The sequence below is a fragment of the Gopherus evgoodei genome, chromosome 1 (genome assembly GCF_007399415.2).
Source record: "Gopherus evgoodei ecotype Sinaloan lineage chromosome 1, rGopEvg1_v1.p, whole genome shotgun sequence".
NCBI lineage: Eukaryota > Metazoa > Chordata > Testudines > Testudinidae > Gopherus > Gopherus evgoodei.
The window spans coordinates 276,623,957-276,638,304 of record NC_044322.1 but is presented as its reverse complement, the minus strand read 5'-3'; the positions used below and the strand labels follow the sequence as shown (position 1 = coordinate 276,638,304).

Sequence of the window (14,348 nt, the reverse complement as noted above, 5' to 3'; positions counted from 1 at the left end):
GGTTTGAGGATTTTATAAACTACTGTTTTTTTACACCTGTGGAGGGATTCACCACCTCCTCCCACTTGTCAATCCTTTGGGCTGTACTGAACCCAGTCAGCCACACTGCTAAACCACTGCAGAGAATTTTATAGGTCATCAAGGACCCCAGCAAAGTACGCGTACCAACAGGACACTAATTGTACACTTGTTACATCAAGTCATGGGTATTTTCAGAGTGGGCACCAGTGACCCTAAAAATACTGTTTCACCCTGTTATGTTGTATATGTTGCCTGTTTAATATAATTATTGTGTTGAATATATTTTATGTGTTGAGTTATTTCTTGGAAGTCTCCAACTATCTGACAGGTAAATGGGATTACTCTGTAGTTAGAATTTTCCGCCCAAGCTGCCCTGGTGACCCTGCCAGGAGGGAGCGAGTGGGGTGGAGGCACCACCAAATAATTTCATAGCAAAAAAGAAAAAAGATCCACCCTGCTGAGTGGATGGCGGGATCCAAAAGAACCCAGACCTGTCCATCAAAACTGTAAGCGGATTGCCATTAAAGGAGGTAATCAGGTGGAGAGGGTTGCCATACCTTGTTTCCCTAAGGCATGAAAACCATTATCTTAAATACACAGACCCTGACTAGCAGCAGTTGAATTATAAACTCAGAAGACACAGGAAGGCAGAGCACGCACTGGGAGCTTAAAGTAAAGCGGGGTTTCCAACATTACAATGATGGAAGTTCAGAAATTAGGGCATCAGAGAGGTTTTCCTTTAATATTCTACTTAGCATTTGTGAAAGCAAGCATGAAGTGTTTAACAGACAATGGATTGATGTAGTGTTTGGACTCTCATTGCAAAATATACACAGCTGGATAGACAAGAAATGTCACTGGATATTGTGAAGTCTGTCAGCAGTAGGCAAGCAAACCTAATCAGAGATAATTTGCACACCAGTCTTGCTCGGTCCAGTGATATAAGAGATGAATGAAGTTGAGCCATGAAATGTGTGTTTCTGGTGTTGGTTTGACTTATGCAATGACTTTCTTTTCATAATCTTGACTGTAATATTATGAATTGTTATGTTTTTGGGTGAGAGAGATTATGGAACAATGATAATGCAAAGAGAGAAATATAGTACTGCAAGCAAACACCTTTATTTGACTGCAAACAACTGATCAGCTGCAATAAATAGCCAACAAAAATCCATATATAAAACATTATGTAGGGACAATTAACTGGACATGCGTGTCCTGTGGCTTTCCATTCTTTTTGTCCTGGTTACTGACAGGGTGGAATTGAAACAGAATTGAGACAAACGCAAAAAACGTAGAATCATCTGGTTTTGATATGATAGGACATACATATTGGGCTTGAAAGTCAGCGTTCTGATAGTTTCATGCTGTTTTTTCCTGATTTAAATATAATTAATGGATAGTCTCACCCTTTCCCACATCAGATGTATCAGGTATAGTTGTTTCGCTTGTACGGCGCCAGGCAGGGGGCGGGAAAAAAGGAGAGGTGAAACAAAGCCCCCCCCTTTTTTTTTTTAGCAGGAAGTCACTCTGCAAGCACTGAAAATATATTGTTAATACAGAAAAAAATACCAGGCATTCAGAATCTGAGTATTTTTGAGCGGATGAAAACAATATAGCCTCCTGGAACACGTGAGTACTCCTGATCTTTTGAATACATATATTAATTCTCCATGTTGCAGCTTTGGAAAATGGCGGCGAACGCTGACGAGAAAACAGAAGTAGAATATTATGTGTCAGAAGCTGATTGGTCAGAATTTGCTGCAGATTCCAAAGAGATGAATAAGAGTGGTACAATTATGTAAATCAGATCGGTTCATCTCACCAGGACTATTCACTTCAGGAGAAATGCTGCCTTCGCGCTGTATCCTGTATTGGTCCATTTCAACTATGTGGAAACGTCAGCACCGCCAACAAAATGTTTTAGAGAGAAGGGGCGAGCAAGTATACATTATCAGTTGGTCGGCTTGTAAAACAGCTTCATCAGTCCTCCAGAAAACGAGAAAAGAGGGAGAAACAACAACGAGTTACTATAATACAAACTGTTTGAAACCAGTTCGTGTGTTAAATAGTGTCTTACCGAGACATCTAGTATTGTCGGCAATGGATTTCCATTGCAGTTATAATAATCATAGGTTTCAATATCCTAAATTGGACATTATTTTCTCTTAAACTATTCCAGAAATGTGAACTTTGAGTTTATTGCACGTTTGGTGGAGTCTAAACTGACCCAGACACAACGGAATGTTGGAGGGTGGGGGAGAAGCAGCCCAAGGAACAGTGCCAATAACCTGCCTGTCTCCTTTGGTTTTTAATCAGGTCTGAATTCAAGGAATATAAAGAGAGGCATTGCAGGCTTATACGCATTAAGGATTTTTCTGTGTATTTTGATAGTTGTGTACAAACAAATTATAACTCACTTTGTATTTTGATTCACACGGTCTGGTCGTGGTAAAATTAGTTCGGGAGTTGGAAAAGGAGCAGCTAAATGCCTTAGAAAGGTGCTTAGAGGGAGCATTCACGGTATTACTATTGTCTCTAGCTACGCGAATGATCTATGAAGAGACCCGGGGGGGTGCTCAAGGTTTTCATTCAGGATGCAGTCAGTCACCTACATTCAGAGCGCGCCAAGAAAAGAAAACAACACCCCCCCCCCCCGTGACGGCCATGGAAGTGGTCTATGGCTGCCTTAAAGCGCCAGGGATACACACTGTACGGAATTGAAGGTTTAAATCATTTTGGTAATAACGTCCACAACACAAAGACTCTTGCCTTCATATACATATAGTTGTACATAGAACTACTCAGATATAAAATCTAGTTCTATTTAATAATTATGGAAAGGCTATCCAGAGAGATTCATTTTAACCAAAAGTTGTATATCTGAACTTAAAAGTCAGTGTTTTAAAGAAAATGGGTAAAAATTCTAATTTTACCAATACCACAAATTTAAACTGTCTGTAGTTACATTTTTATTTTGCATTATACTCAAGTTAGGCATGTTTTAACATTTAAAGATTAGAAAATATGCCAGGGAGTGAGTGATAGATTCAAGAAGCTCAATCTGTTTAGTTTAACAAAGAGAAAAGTTAAGGGGTGGCTTGATTACGGTCTATAAGTACCTACATGGGAACAAATATTTAATAATGGGCTTTTCAGTCTATCAGAGAAGGGTGTAACAAGCCAATGGCTGGAAGTTGAAGCTAGATAAATTCAGTCTGGAAATAAGGGTTACATTTTAAATCATGAGAGTAATTAATCATTAGATCAATTTAACAAGAGTAATGGTGGATTCTCCATCAGTGACAAATTTAAATCTAGATTGTATTTTTTTCTCCTAAAAGATATGATCTAGGGATTATTTTGGGGAAGTTCAATGGGCCTGTGTTATACAGGAAGTGAAACTAGATGACCACAATGTTCCCTTCTGGTCTTAGAACCTATGACTCTATTAAATAAAACAGATTTCTTATTGTAAATAAAAAGTATAAATATAAAAAGGCCTGTTCAGTAGTCAGTACATTTTCTCTTACTGGCAAACTAGATGAAAACATAATTTTAATCCAAAGAATGAGCATGCAACTAATCATTATGAAAATGAATGATCAATTATTTGAATAGTCGCTGTAAAACAATCCAGTCACTTGTTTCTGCTTAGTACTGAATGGATTCCTTATTCAGTGCTGGTCAGTCTGACCATTGGAATCAATATGAAGAAATAAATGGAAAATGAACTATAAAAATGATCCTCAGGGTTAAAGAGAAAGGGAACCTGTCCATTTTCAAAAGTTGTTCAGAAAGAAAAGAAACCTTTTTTGTATACAGTGTTTATCTCACTGGAAACAAGCTTTATTGTTGCTGAATGACCTAATCTGAAAACTGTAATGTAAATTGTGCTGGATAAGACCAGGTTTTTGTCTATAAATATTCCATTTATTTTAAAAAAATATGTTGATTAAATTTAATTAAAAACAGATGAGTGGCTCTGAAAATGTTAAGTACATTTAATCTGTTAGTAAGAGAAGATTTACCAAGTGGTGGTGAATTTAGTGAAGACTGAGTATGAAAATCAGAGATGTATGTAGGTTTACAGATCTCAAAAGGGGTACTGCAGTGCTTCTATCGGTGGGGGAAAAATAATCTGACCATGTGATCCCAATCCGGAATTCTAGACTCTCCATTTCAAAGCGCGGGCTTTTCAAACTACCCAATCAGAATTAAGAATTCAAACTCCTCGCTGTCTCAGATCAGCCCAATAGCTTTGAAATCACAAAGAAATCTTAAGAACCATTCACTATTAACAAGGTCGAGGAAAAACAAATAAAACAACACCAAAAAACCCACTCCCCCCATCCTCAAAAAACGGAATGCTCCTTAAATCATATCGAAAGAGAGAGAAAATAAATTTCCAATCAAGACTTTAAATAGAATTCATATAAGTGTTGTTTCTCATTAATTCTGAATTAACTCAGACTAAGCAGGTTGTAACGTCGTTTCAACCCTGGCATTTCATATCAGCTCGGGCTCTTGCTAATAAAGTTACGGTTACCTTTTATTATTTAAAAATACAGCTCCAGTGTTGTCCCGAAATCATAATTTAAATGGTAAAAATGACAATAGTAATATTTCTTTAAGTTTCGAAGCATACGCCTTGTTCAGCCGAGCGCCAGTTTATTGTAGGAGGGTGTGCTACCTCTTTCTGTTTGAAATTGGTTTATAACAAATTCATTGATACAAATCACTCCCTTTCTTTCCTAAATAGAAGAAGACCGTCAAAGGAATAACATTACATTATTTTTCTGGTTGTTTTGTCAAAGGGAAATTTTTAATTTACAAAGAAAAACAATGTTCTCTCTCTCGAGGTCCATGCAGCTTAAGTACTCAGGGTTTATAATCTTTTCTTTAATGGAATTTAATTATTTTCTGAAGGAAACACTAACGGATGAAAATACCCTGTTTCAAATTCATATCTCTGAGAAAAGGGACAGTTTGGTGGCGAATATTGTGCAAAAAATACACTTTATTGAGTCCGAAGAAACACAAAATGAGAGAGGAGAAAAGAGCCCTTTCTGGATTGCAGCTGGGCGGGCTCTTTAATGCACCAATCAGACAGTGACCCCTCCCTATAAATAACAGGCATCAGACTAGTTCGCTTCAGTTTATGTTTTTCCTATTTGTAACGTGTCTGTGACCATGTCTGAAACTGCACCTGTAGTTGCAGCAGCAGCAGCAGCTGCCCCTGCTCCAGCCTCTAAGGCTCCAGCCAAAAAGGCAAAGAAGGCGGCTGGGGGTTCGAAACTCCGGAAGCCCTCAGGCCCCAGCGTGACCGAGCTGATCACTAAGGCAGTTTCAGTCTCTAAGGAGCGCAAAGGGCTCTCTTTGGCTGCTCTTAAGAAAGTTTTGGCAGCTGGCGGGTACGATGTAGAAAAGAACAATAGTCGTATTAAGCTGGGTCTGAAAAGCCTGGTGAGCAAAGGTATTTTGGTACAGACTAAAGGTACTGGTGCCTCTGGTTCCTTCAAACTCAACAAGAAGCCGGGTGAGATCAAGGAAAAGGCTCCCAAGAAAAAGCCAGCAGCAAAGCCGAAGAAACCAGCTGCCAAGAAACCCGCCAGCGCCGCTAAAAAGCCCAAAAAGGCTGCGGCCGTGAAAAAGAGCCCGAAAAAAGCCAAGAAACCAGCGGCTTCCGCGGCCAAGAAAACGGCCAAGAGCCCGAAAAAGGCCAAACCCGCCAAGCCCAAAAAGGCAGCCAAGAGCCCGGCTAAGGCCAAGGCGGTGAAGCCCAAGGCTGCCAAGCCCAAGCCGACCAAACCCAAAGCAGGAAAGGCTAAGAAGGCAGCGCCTAAGAAGAAGTAAAGCTGTTTGAAGAGAAAATTAGAATCTCGTGCAAACAAACCCAACGGCTCTTTTAAGAGCCACCCATCCCTTCCCCAAGGAGCTGAAACACCTAGTATACTGTGCATCAAAGGTTGCTTGGTGGAGGACCTGCCCTAACAGTTTTCACCTTTTATAACATTCCAAAACCTCTTTCTGTATAGTTTAAGAAATTTAATATCTCTGAACCAGAAACAATTTAGAAAAATGTATTTTTTTTTAAACTATGCTCCGCAGCGATTCTAGACATTTAGATTTTGTTATTAGAGCTCTTCCTGCTAGCAATTTAGAATGCCCTCGGTTTATTTTGCCTAGCTATTGAGAGTGTATCACCGGTTAAGCAGGGCGAAGAATAGTTGTTTCGCGGGGATTGGGGAAAATGTGAAAAGTCCGCGCTTTTTAGCAATTGGATAATTTGAAAAACCCGCGTTTTACGAGGGTTGGTCTGGTCCATGACGCCCCTCTTTCCCTTCCACCCCTGCGTTTCTTTGACTTAAATAAATTCACTCCATTTACCAGTACAAATTAAATATTCTGGTGTAATGTTTTAAAATTAAAGGATTTTTCTAAAATTGAACTTTTAGCTATATTTCCGCCTATAATGTACTAATGAAAATTTTTAGCCCTAGTTTATTCAGAATAAGAACACAGTAGATGAATTTTTATGAATAAAACTAAAGCTAGTTTCTACCAAATCACTCAGCAAAAATTATTTCACTTAAGAAAAAGCAAACCAAGATTTAAGCGACACGCAGATCTTTTTTTCTAAAGCTGAAAATTGTTCGTGTATTAGAAACTCAACTCTTTTTTGTTATTGTGGGTGGCTCTGAAAAGAGCCTTTGGGTTGATTTAATAGACCGTTATTTTTACTTGCTCTTCGCTTTATGGCTCTCAGTTTTTTTAGGCAGTAGCACAGCCTGGATGTTGGGCAGAACACCACCTTGAGCAATAGTGACTTTCCCCAGCAGTTTGTTGAGCTCCTCGTCGTTACGGATGGCGAGCTGCAGATGACGGGGGATAATCCTGGTTTTCTTGTTATCTCGCGCAGCGTTGCCAGCTAGCTCCAGTATTTCAGCGGTCAGATACTCCAGCACCGCGGCCATATAGACCGGGGCACCAGCCCCCACCCGCTCAGCATAATTACCTTTGCGGAGAAGACGATGCACACGACCTACAGGAAACTGTAACCCTGCTCGCGAAGAACGAGACTTAGCCTTTGCCCTCACTTTACCTCCTTGCTTTCCTCGTCCCGACATTGAATCTCTAGTTCACAAAACCAAAACACTTTTTAAAAAGCAAAAACTGGAGCTATTAACGCCCCGCCCGAATCCTGGCTTTTTATCCCTTCTTTGTGGTACAGAAACTGATTCATGATTGGTTGAAATTTTTCATTGTATTTCCAACCAATAGTGATGAGGATTTTATTTTGACCAATTGGGTATAGGGTTTATGGTCCATGACGTGTCCTTTAGCTAAGGTCCAATAAAAAATGAAAGATTACAAGCGTCTCATTTGCATAAGGTCCCTATAAATAAGGGGGTGGCCGCCATTATATTTACGTTGTTTCTGTCTTTTTAGAGCAAGCAACAAATCTCAATATGCCTGAGCCTGCGAAATCTGCTCCAGCGCCTAAGAAAGGGTCTAAAAAAGCTGTTACTAAGACTCAGAAGAAAGGCGATAAGAAGCGTAGAAAGACAAGAAAGGAAAGTTATTCTATCTACGTATATAAAGTACTGAAGCAAGTTCACCCAGACACTGGTATTTCTTCTAAGGCTATGGGTATTATGAACTCGTTTGTGAACGACATTTTTGAGCGTATCGCAGGGGAGGCGTCTCGTCTGGCCCATTACAACAAGCGCTCGACCATCACTTCCAGAGAGATTCAAACAGCTGTAAGACTGCTGCTGCCGGGCGAGTTAGCCAAACACGCGGTGTCTGAGGGCACTAAGGCTGTTACCAAGTACACCAGCTCTAAGTAGATTCTATCAAGGAACACAAAACCCAAAGGCTCTTTTAAGAGCCACCCACGTTTTCAATAACAGAGCTCAAAACACTTGTTTTCCCTGTTTAGGGTAAGTGTGATTGTTCTCCAGAGAAAACACGTTTTAAAAGTCTAAATCAAATCTTTTGTTAGTAGGAAATGTACACTAAACATTTAAATTTCAATCGTTTGCGAAGTCTAAAATCTTTATTTTGATCAAAGTTTCTCGCCTCAACTCTTAAACATATATGCTTGGAAGCATTCGAATAAAACATGAGTATGTCAGTTTGCATGCTTTATATTCAAAGCACCTTGTTGGGTTTTTACTTAAATAATTCCTGGTTGAGTTCATGTATGCATCTTGGTTTTCGGGAAAGTAAAACACTAACAGGAGAGTATTACTATAAAATTCAATTTCTATTAAATCCGTAATAAAAGTATGTCTCTTATTTTGTGAGTGTTGAGAGGAGAAGGGTTGTAGGTAACCCCAAAGTGTACTATAAAATGGTATGGAATTCCCCCACCAAACTTCCGGCATATGCGGTATGATTTTTCTTTTTCGCAATCGCGGTTTGGTGGTGGTGGGGGGAAATGTAAGGAGGATGGAGGCATTCGGAATCACATATCACAAATCTGTCGCTTTTGAGCGTGAGCGAGAGTTTTCAAGAGAAAAATCAGCAGGCATTAAACTAGGGTTTTATTAAATTATGAGAGCGTAATCCAGGCATGTGGGCTAGAGGGAGCGCGTGTTCTGTGGAATCAGATGATGGAGGGCGCGGGCGCCAGAGGCGGGATAGGCACTAGCAGAGGGCAGAAAGAGGGCGGGAAGGGTCAATTCTTTCCCTCCCGGCAGAGCGCGGGCTTTTCAAATATTTTTTAAATTGACCAATGCAGCTTGCCTTTTTCGAACAGCCAATCAGGAGGGAGACTTTGGTTATATATTCCGGAATTTGACACAGCGCGTCTTGTTTGCCTTTGTCTGAAAGGAGTTTTTCGTAGTTAGTGAGAATGGCAAGGACAAAGCAAACAGCTCGCAAATCTACTGGGGGTAAAGCTCCCCGTAAGCAGCTGGCTACTAAGGCTGCCCGGAAAAGTGCGCCTGCCACTGGGGGAGTGAAAAAGCCCCATCGTTATCGCCCGGGCACTGTGGCCCTGCGAGAGATCCGCCGCTACCAGAAATCTACTGAGCTGCTCATTCGCAAGCTGCCCTTCCAGCGCCTGGTGCGTGAAATCGCCCAGGACTTCAAGACCGATTTGCGCTTTCAGAGCTCGGCTGTTATGGCCCTGCAGGAGGCAAGCGAAGCCTATTTGGTGGGTCTCTTTGAGGACACCAACCTGTGCGCTATTCACGCCAAGAGAGTCACCATCATGCCCAAGGACATCCAATTAGCCCGGCGTATCCGTGGGGAGAGAGCTTAAAATTCCTAATGGCAGGAGTTCATGCAACCAACTAAAAAACCCAAAGGCTCTTTTAAGAGCCACCACGTTTACATTGAAAGGAGCTGTATTTCTGCTTCAATATTTAAACGGATTATACAAAAAAATAAGAGAATAAAAAAGATGGCGGTCTACTAAGGAATAGACAATTTAGTTGCATGTTTCGTTTACAGACATAAATGGCCAGTACTAAACGACCATTTTTATTAATAAATGTTTAATTTGGTTCAAGTTATGCCAGAAAGATTTAACAGTTTTTGACATGATATAAGGAACAATCAATTAAAACTTGCAGGTTACTTTGACCACTCACATTTTCAGTGGAATAACGGTTGGTAAGTGAAATAATCATAAATAACCTAACAGCATTTTTTTTACTTTCCACATTTCAGTTAGCTAATTCAGCCCCACAAAGCCAAGAGTTAGAAGCACAAAATGACTGTACTAATGACTTGCTGCTTGCAGTATCTATCTCTAGACCTCCTCTTGAAATCATGATTAATTTTCAAAGCATGAATTTTTCACTTTCCCCCGTTCCCATACGTACGCTGACCCGCAATGAATAAAATACTATCTTTCAACCAGAGCAAAAATGCCTTATGTCTTAGAACCCATCTTAAGAATGTTCATATCTTTAGGTTACTGGTTTTCAACCTGTGCAGTTCAATATCTACAGAATATAATTAATGTGAGCTGACACTCTTTTCCAGCTTTTTATTTCTTTCGAATTTAGCACTTACAAAAAGTGGCTACACTTTGTTTTTAGGACCATATGTGCATAATTTATAAGGAATACATCCCTGGCCCTTTCCTCATGAAAAGTAAAATGTAACGGGTATTTCATATTCTATTAAAACCAAACAAAAACATGGGTTTTTTTTTCTGAAACCACGTGTGTGTGAATGAGACACTAATAAAATCTAAATCTTTTGCCTAATATTGTAATTATTGGCAGCTTTTTCATATTAGGTGATTCCCTCTACATTTCAGTATACTCTGTGAGGCTTTTACAAAATAGTATACGTTTAAAATAGAGAATCAGCTCTTCTGGTGCATGTTTGTGTGATTCCGGAAAGAGGATTTGTGTTGCAAGTATGTTATTCATAATGTAGATTTAACCACCGAATGCGTATAAAATGTCCTCCTGCCCTTTCAGAACACAGCCCAAATCCATGTCTTTTGCTGGGCGAGTTCAGCTTCAGTGTAGGTCCATGAAAACTATCGCGGATCTCTTCCTAGATAAGTCACGAGATAACGCTTCATGCCGCCACGGTACGCCAGGATATTATCCCTCACAGTCTGCACTGTGCTGTGGTGCTTTGCCGGGTCTTTTCACAAAGCTTTACCTGCGACCACCAGACGTGAAAATACAAAATAATCATAGTCGCGCTTCATGATGCTACCCGTATCCTCTGAAATCTGACCCGAGGTAAAGATGGTAATTTTTGGCGCAATTCCCTCCCCCGCTTCCATTCTATATGCAACTGGGCTGAGATTTTCCAAGGCATGCAATAAACTCAAAAATAGATTTCAGAGAAATCAATGCCCCATTTAGGAGTTCGAAAATCAATATCAAGTCCAGCGTCATAATTTCAGTGGAAACTCACATATGCCTTTAGACTTGGGGGTTGCTCATACAAGAACTGCTTTCAGGATGCATTTTCTGTTACACCCACCGTACCCCTTCCCCCATTTCCGGTTGATCGTCTAAGAACACAATTTTACCAGGTGGTGACTTGAAATTCCCAGCATATGTTCATGCTTCCTCTAGTAGAGCAATTAGCTATATTCTGTAAAATACACTTTTTAAAAAATGATGCCTGTCTTATTCGTGTTGCTAGCTGAGATTATGACCCGCCCTAGTATTAGCAAAGGATTTGTCTGCACATACTCTGTGCTTAAATCGATTGAGAAGTGCCGTGGCAGATTTCTTGGAGTAAATGTAAATATATATACACGCACAAAAGGAGGATCAATTTCTACTAGCGAAACGATGTTTGGTGACCTTTCTTCACACTAGCTGTTGCTGCTTTGTTGTTGTTTTAATGCACCTTTGTTTCAGAAATTAGAATTCTGCAGCAAAATCCGACCAATCAGATTTCTTGACACACCATCTTCCTTTCATTGCATTCTGTGTTTTACCATCGCCATTTCTAAAATTTAATCAGAGCGGGCTAATCTGAAAAATAAAAATAAAATAATCCAAACCAAAAGTGCTTGACTGGTGTCCCATTCTCTTGACAGTTTTTCCTGTCACTTCTGAATATATGAATGACGTGTTCCCCCTCGCTCTTACCCCTCCCCCCACGTCGCTGTTGAGTATCTGCTGGTCTAGGCGGTTTGGTTGTTTTCGTCTGACTGAGAGAGAGCCTTGTAAATGACACATTCACAGTGGTAAAATATATCTAGAAAAACGTTAGCAGGCTTTTGGGCACTGTCACACTTCAGGGGTTAACCGAAATGTACAGGATGAATCACTACCGCCTAGTTACAGCGTAAGAGAGCCTTGTCTGTGCTCAACAGCGGAAAATCCTCCCAGCTCTGCTAGCCCAATGGGCAGATGGCAGCATAAGCACTGCACTCCCTGGCTCTGTGTTGAATCCGGCTCTTTTCCTCTGCAGGCTAGCAATTAGCACAGCCAACCTTGTTACATATCAGTACCCAATCCCTTTTCTTCTGGGCACCCACAATGTACACGGATCTGCTGTCTCTATGTACCCCAGCTCAACGCTCTCCCTTCAGTTCAGCACTGTCTTTAGTGCAAGGCACTTGGACATGTCCATAGTAAAGCTAAATATAAGTTTATTTAATTCAGTTTAAGAAAATGATTCAAAATGGATGTAAGTAAAATGATTGAAAACACCAGGCTACAGCTAAAAGAAAAATATTAAATACAATCTGGAAACTATGCTTATTAAATTCATGTCCAGTGTAATAAGATATTTCTCATGTAATGGTCAATCCCTTCAATGCTTGTCCAGTCTAGAGAGCTGGGATCCACTTTTCAGTCGACACTCCTGATAGCAGAGTGCCACATGCATAATGGATAACATCTTGCACCATTTCTTCTTCTCCTATATAGTCCCGGACTATGGCTATTACAATGAGACGTATCTCATGGCAACATGTCGGGACTCCCAGCAGAGGTCCAGAATACAATACAGGACCTTCTATTTGACCATGTGGAGCTATTTGCTGACAAGATGGACTCAAGACTGCACTCATGAGCAACCCTCAAGCCTCTGGGAATTCACACACCTACCCCCTAGAGAAAGTCCTTCAAGCCCCAGCTCCCCCCCACCCTGCTTCTATTCAGGGCCTCCTAGACAGGACTGTAATTGATGGAGAGGCAGAAACAACAGGAGGGGTCCATCCACAGTCTTTCTCTGGAGTTCAGGAACCAGATTGTGTCTTCATCCCCTCCAGGGTTGGTTGGTGAAGATATACAGGCTCAGCCAGGACTCTCTGGACAGATTGGTTACCCTCCCACCCCTGATTCTTAAGTCCCTCAGCTGGTGGCTACAACCTCAGATAGTCTGTGTGGGAGTGCCCTTTGCCAAGCCTCAGCCCTCACTGTTGCTGGCCAGAGACACATCAGAGGAGGAGGATACAGATATGGCAGACTTTCACTGGGTGATGCTGCTCATGACATTCAGTAGAGCTACTGATGCCCCTTATGTAGATTAGCACTTCTGGAACAGGGGCACATGCACAGACTGATCTGATCTACAGCAGGTCCAGAACTTTTGCATGAAGAAAGCAACTTTATCAGCAGCTGGTCCAGAACCTCCAGCATCAAGCAATATCAGGATTGGAAGAGACCTCAGGAGGTCATCTAGTCCAACACCCTGCTCTAAGTAGGACCAATCCCTAGGCAGATTTTTGCCCCAAATGGCCCCCTTCAAGGACTGAACTCAAAACAGCAGGTTTAGCAGGCCAATGCTCAAACCACTGAGCTATCCTTCCCCCCATATGCCTGAGGGTGGCCATACTGGCCCAGTAGCACATGCTATAATCATCTGGAAGCTGGCTACCCAAACTGCTACAGGTCCATTGCCAACCAGCTTGGTGTTGGAAAGTTATCTCTGAGTATAATGGTGGTGGAGGTTTCTGAGGCCATCAGGCGGGTGGTTTATCACAAAGTGATAGACATAAAATATATTCTTGAAGTAGCTGCTGACTTTGAGAGTATAGGGTTTCCAGACTTCTCTGAGGACACTTATGGGACTTGTGTGCCAATAGTTTGCCTTCCTTAAGGAGCACATGAGTGCATAAACAGCAAATGGTGCTATTCTTTTGTTATGCAGGCCCTTGTGGACCACAGAGGTCAATTTATGATCAACATCAGCTGCATTGGAAAAGTTCATGATTCCCGCGTTTTCCACCATTTGGTAGTCTACATGCAAGGACTGGCTGAGACACCATTCCCACCAAATGACATTGTCATAAATAGAGTTACTGTTCCACTTGGGGGTCTTTTGTATCCCCTTTTGCCTTGGCTTGAGAAATTGTGTCCTGATCTGAGAGGCCCTGGAAAAATAAGATTGAATTACATTTTCAGAGGCTGTAGAATGGTGGTCAAATGTGTATTTGATAGAGTGAAGTCCTGCTGGTGCTGTCTACAGATCAGTTTGAATTCCAGAGTCATCTTGCAGGTCAGCTTGCGGGGGGAGGGATAGCTCAGTGGTTTGAGTATTAGCCAGCTAAACCAAAGGCTGTAAGTTCAAGCCTTGAGGGGGGCTATTTAGGGATCTAGGGCAAAAAATTGTCTGGGGATTAATCCTGCTTTGAGAAAGGGGTTGGACTCAATGACCTCCTGAGGTCCCTTCTAGCAGTTGGACTCAATGACCTCCTGAGGTCCCTTTCAGCCCTGATATTCTATGATTCTAATACTGTCCACTTTAGTGTGGCTTGCTATGCTCTTCACAATCTTTTTGAAGCCAAAGGGGAGCCATTTCCCCCAAATGGACCTATGACAGTGATGGAATGCTGACCCGATACACTCAGCCAGAAAGGTCAGCTACCACACCTGGAT

The 14,348-nt window shown here is 41.4% G+C and overlaps 3 protein-coding genes and 1 long non-coding RNA gene across 4 annotated transcripts; 2 read left to right on the top strand and 2 right to left on the bottom strand.

The window, feature by feature from the left end:
* Positions 1 to 1,124: 1,124 nt before the first annotated feature.
* Positions 1,125 to 2,798, bottom strand: LOC115644273. The gene is made up of 2 exons (XR_003998466.1): positions 2,442 to 2,798; positions 1,125 to 2,010 (listed from the first exon to the last, which is right to left on the bottom strand). It is a non-coding gene; the product is annotated as an uncharacterized LOC115644273 (long non-coding RNA).
* A 2,363-nt stretch (positions 2,799 to 5,161) lies between these two features.
* LOC115644154 (histone H1-like) lies at positions 5,162 to 6,103 on the top strand. Its single transcript, XM_030548273.1, has one exon. The coding sequence runs from the start codon at positions 5,215 to 5,217 to the stop codon at positions 5,875 to 5,877; it is 663 nt and encodes a 220-aa protein (XP_030404133.1). The 5' UTR covers positions 5,162 to 5,214; the 3' UTR covers positions 5,878 to 6,103.
* A 443-nt stretch (positions 6,104 to 6,546) lies between these two features.
* Positions 6,547 to 7,229, bottom strand: LOC115644254 (histone H2A.J). Its single transcript, XM_030548372.1, has one exon. The coding sequence runs from the start codon at positions 7,149 to 7,151 to the stop codon at positions 6,762 to 6,764; it is 390 nt and encodes a 129-aa protein (XP_030404232.1). The 5' UTR covers positions 7,152 to 7,229; the 3' UTR covers positions 6,547 to 6,761.
* Positions 7,230 to 7,457: 228 nt separating this feature from the next.
* LOC115644261 (histone H2B 8) lies at positions 7,458 to 8,319 on the top strand. The gene has a single exon (XM_030548379.1). The coding sequence runs from the start codon at positions 7,494 to 7,496 to the stop codon at positions 7,872 to 7,874; it is 381 nt and encodes a 126-aa protein (XP_030404239.1). The 5' UTR covers positions 7,458 to 7,493; the 3' UTR covers positions 7,875 to 8,319.
* Positions 8,320 to 14,348: the final 6,029 nt, after the last annotated feature.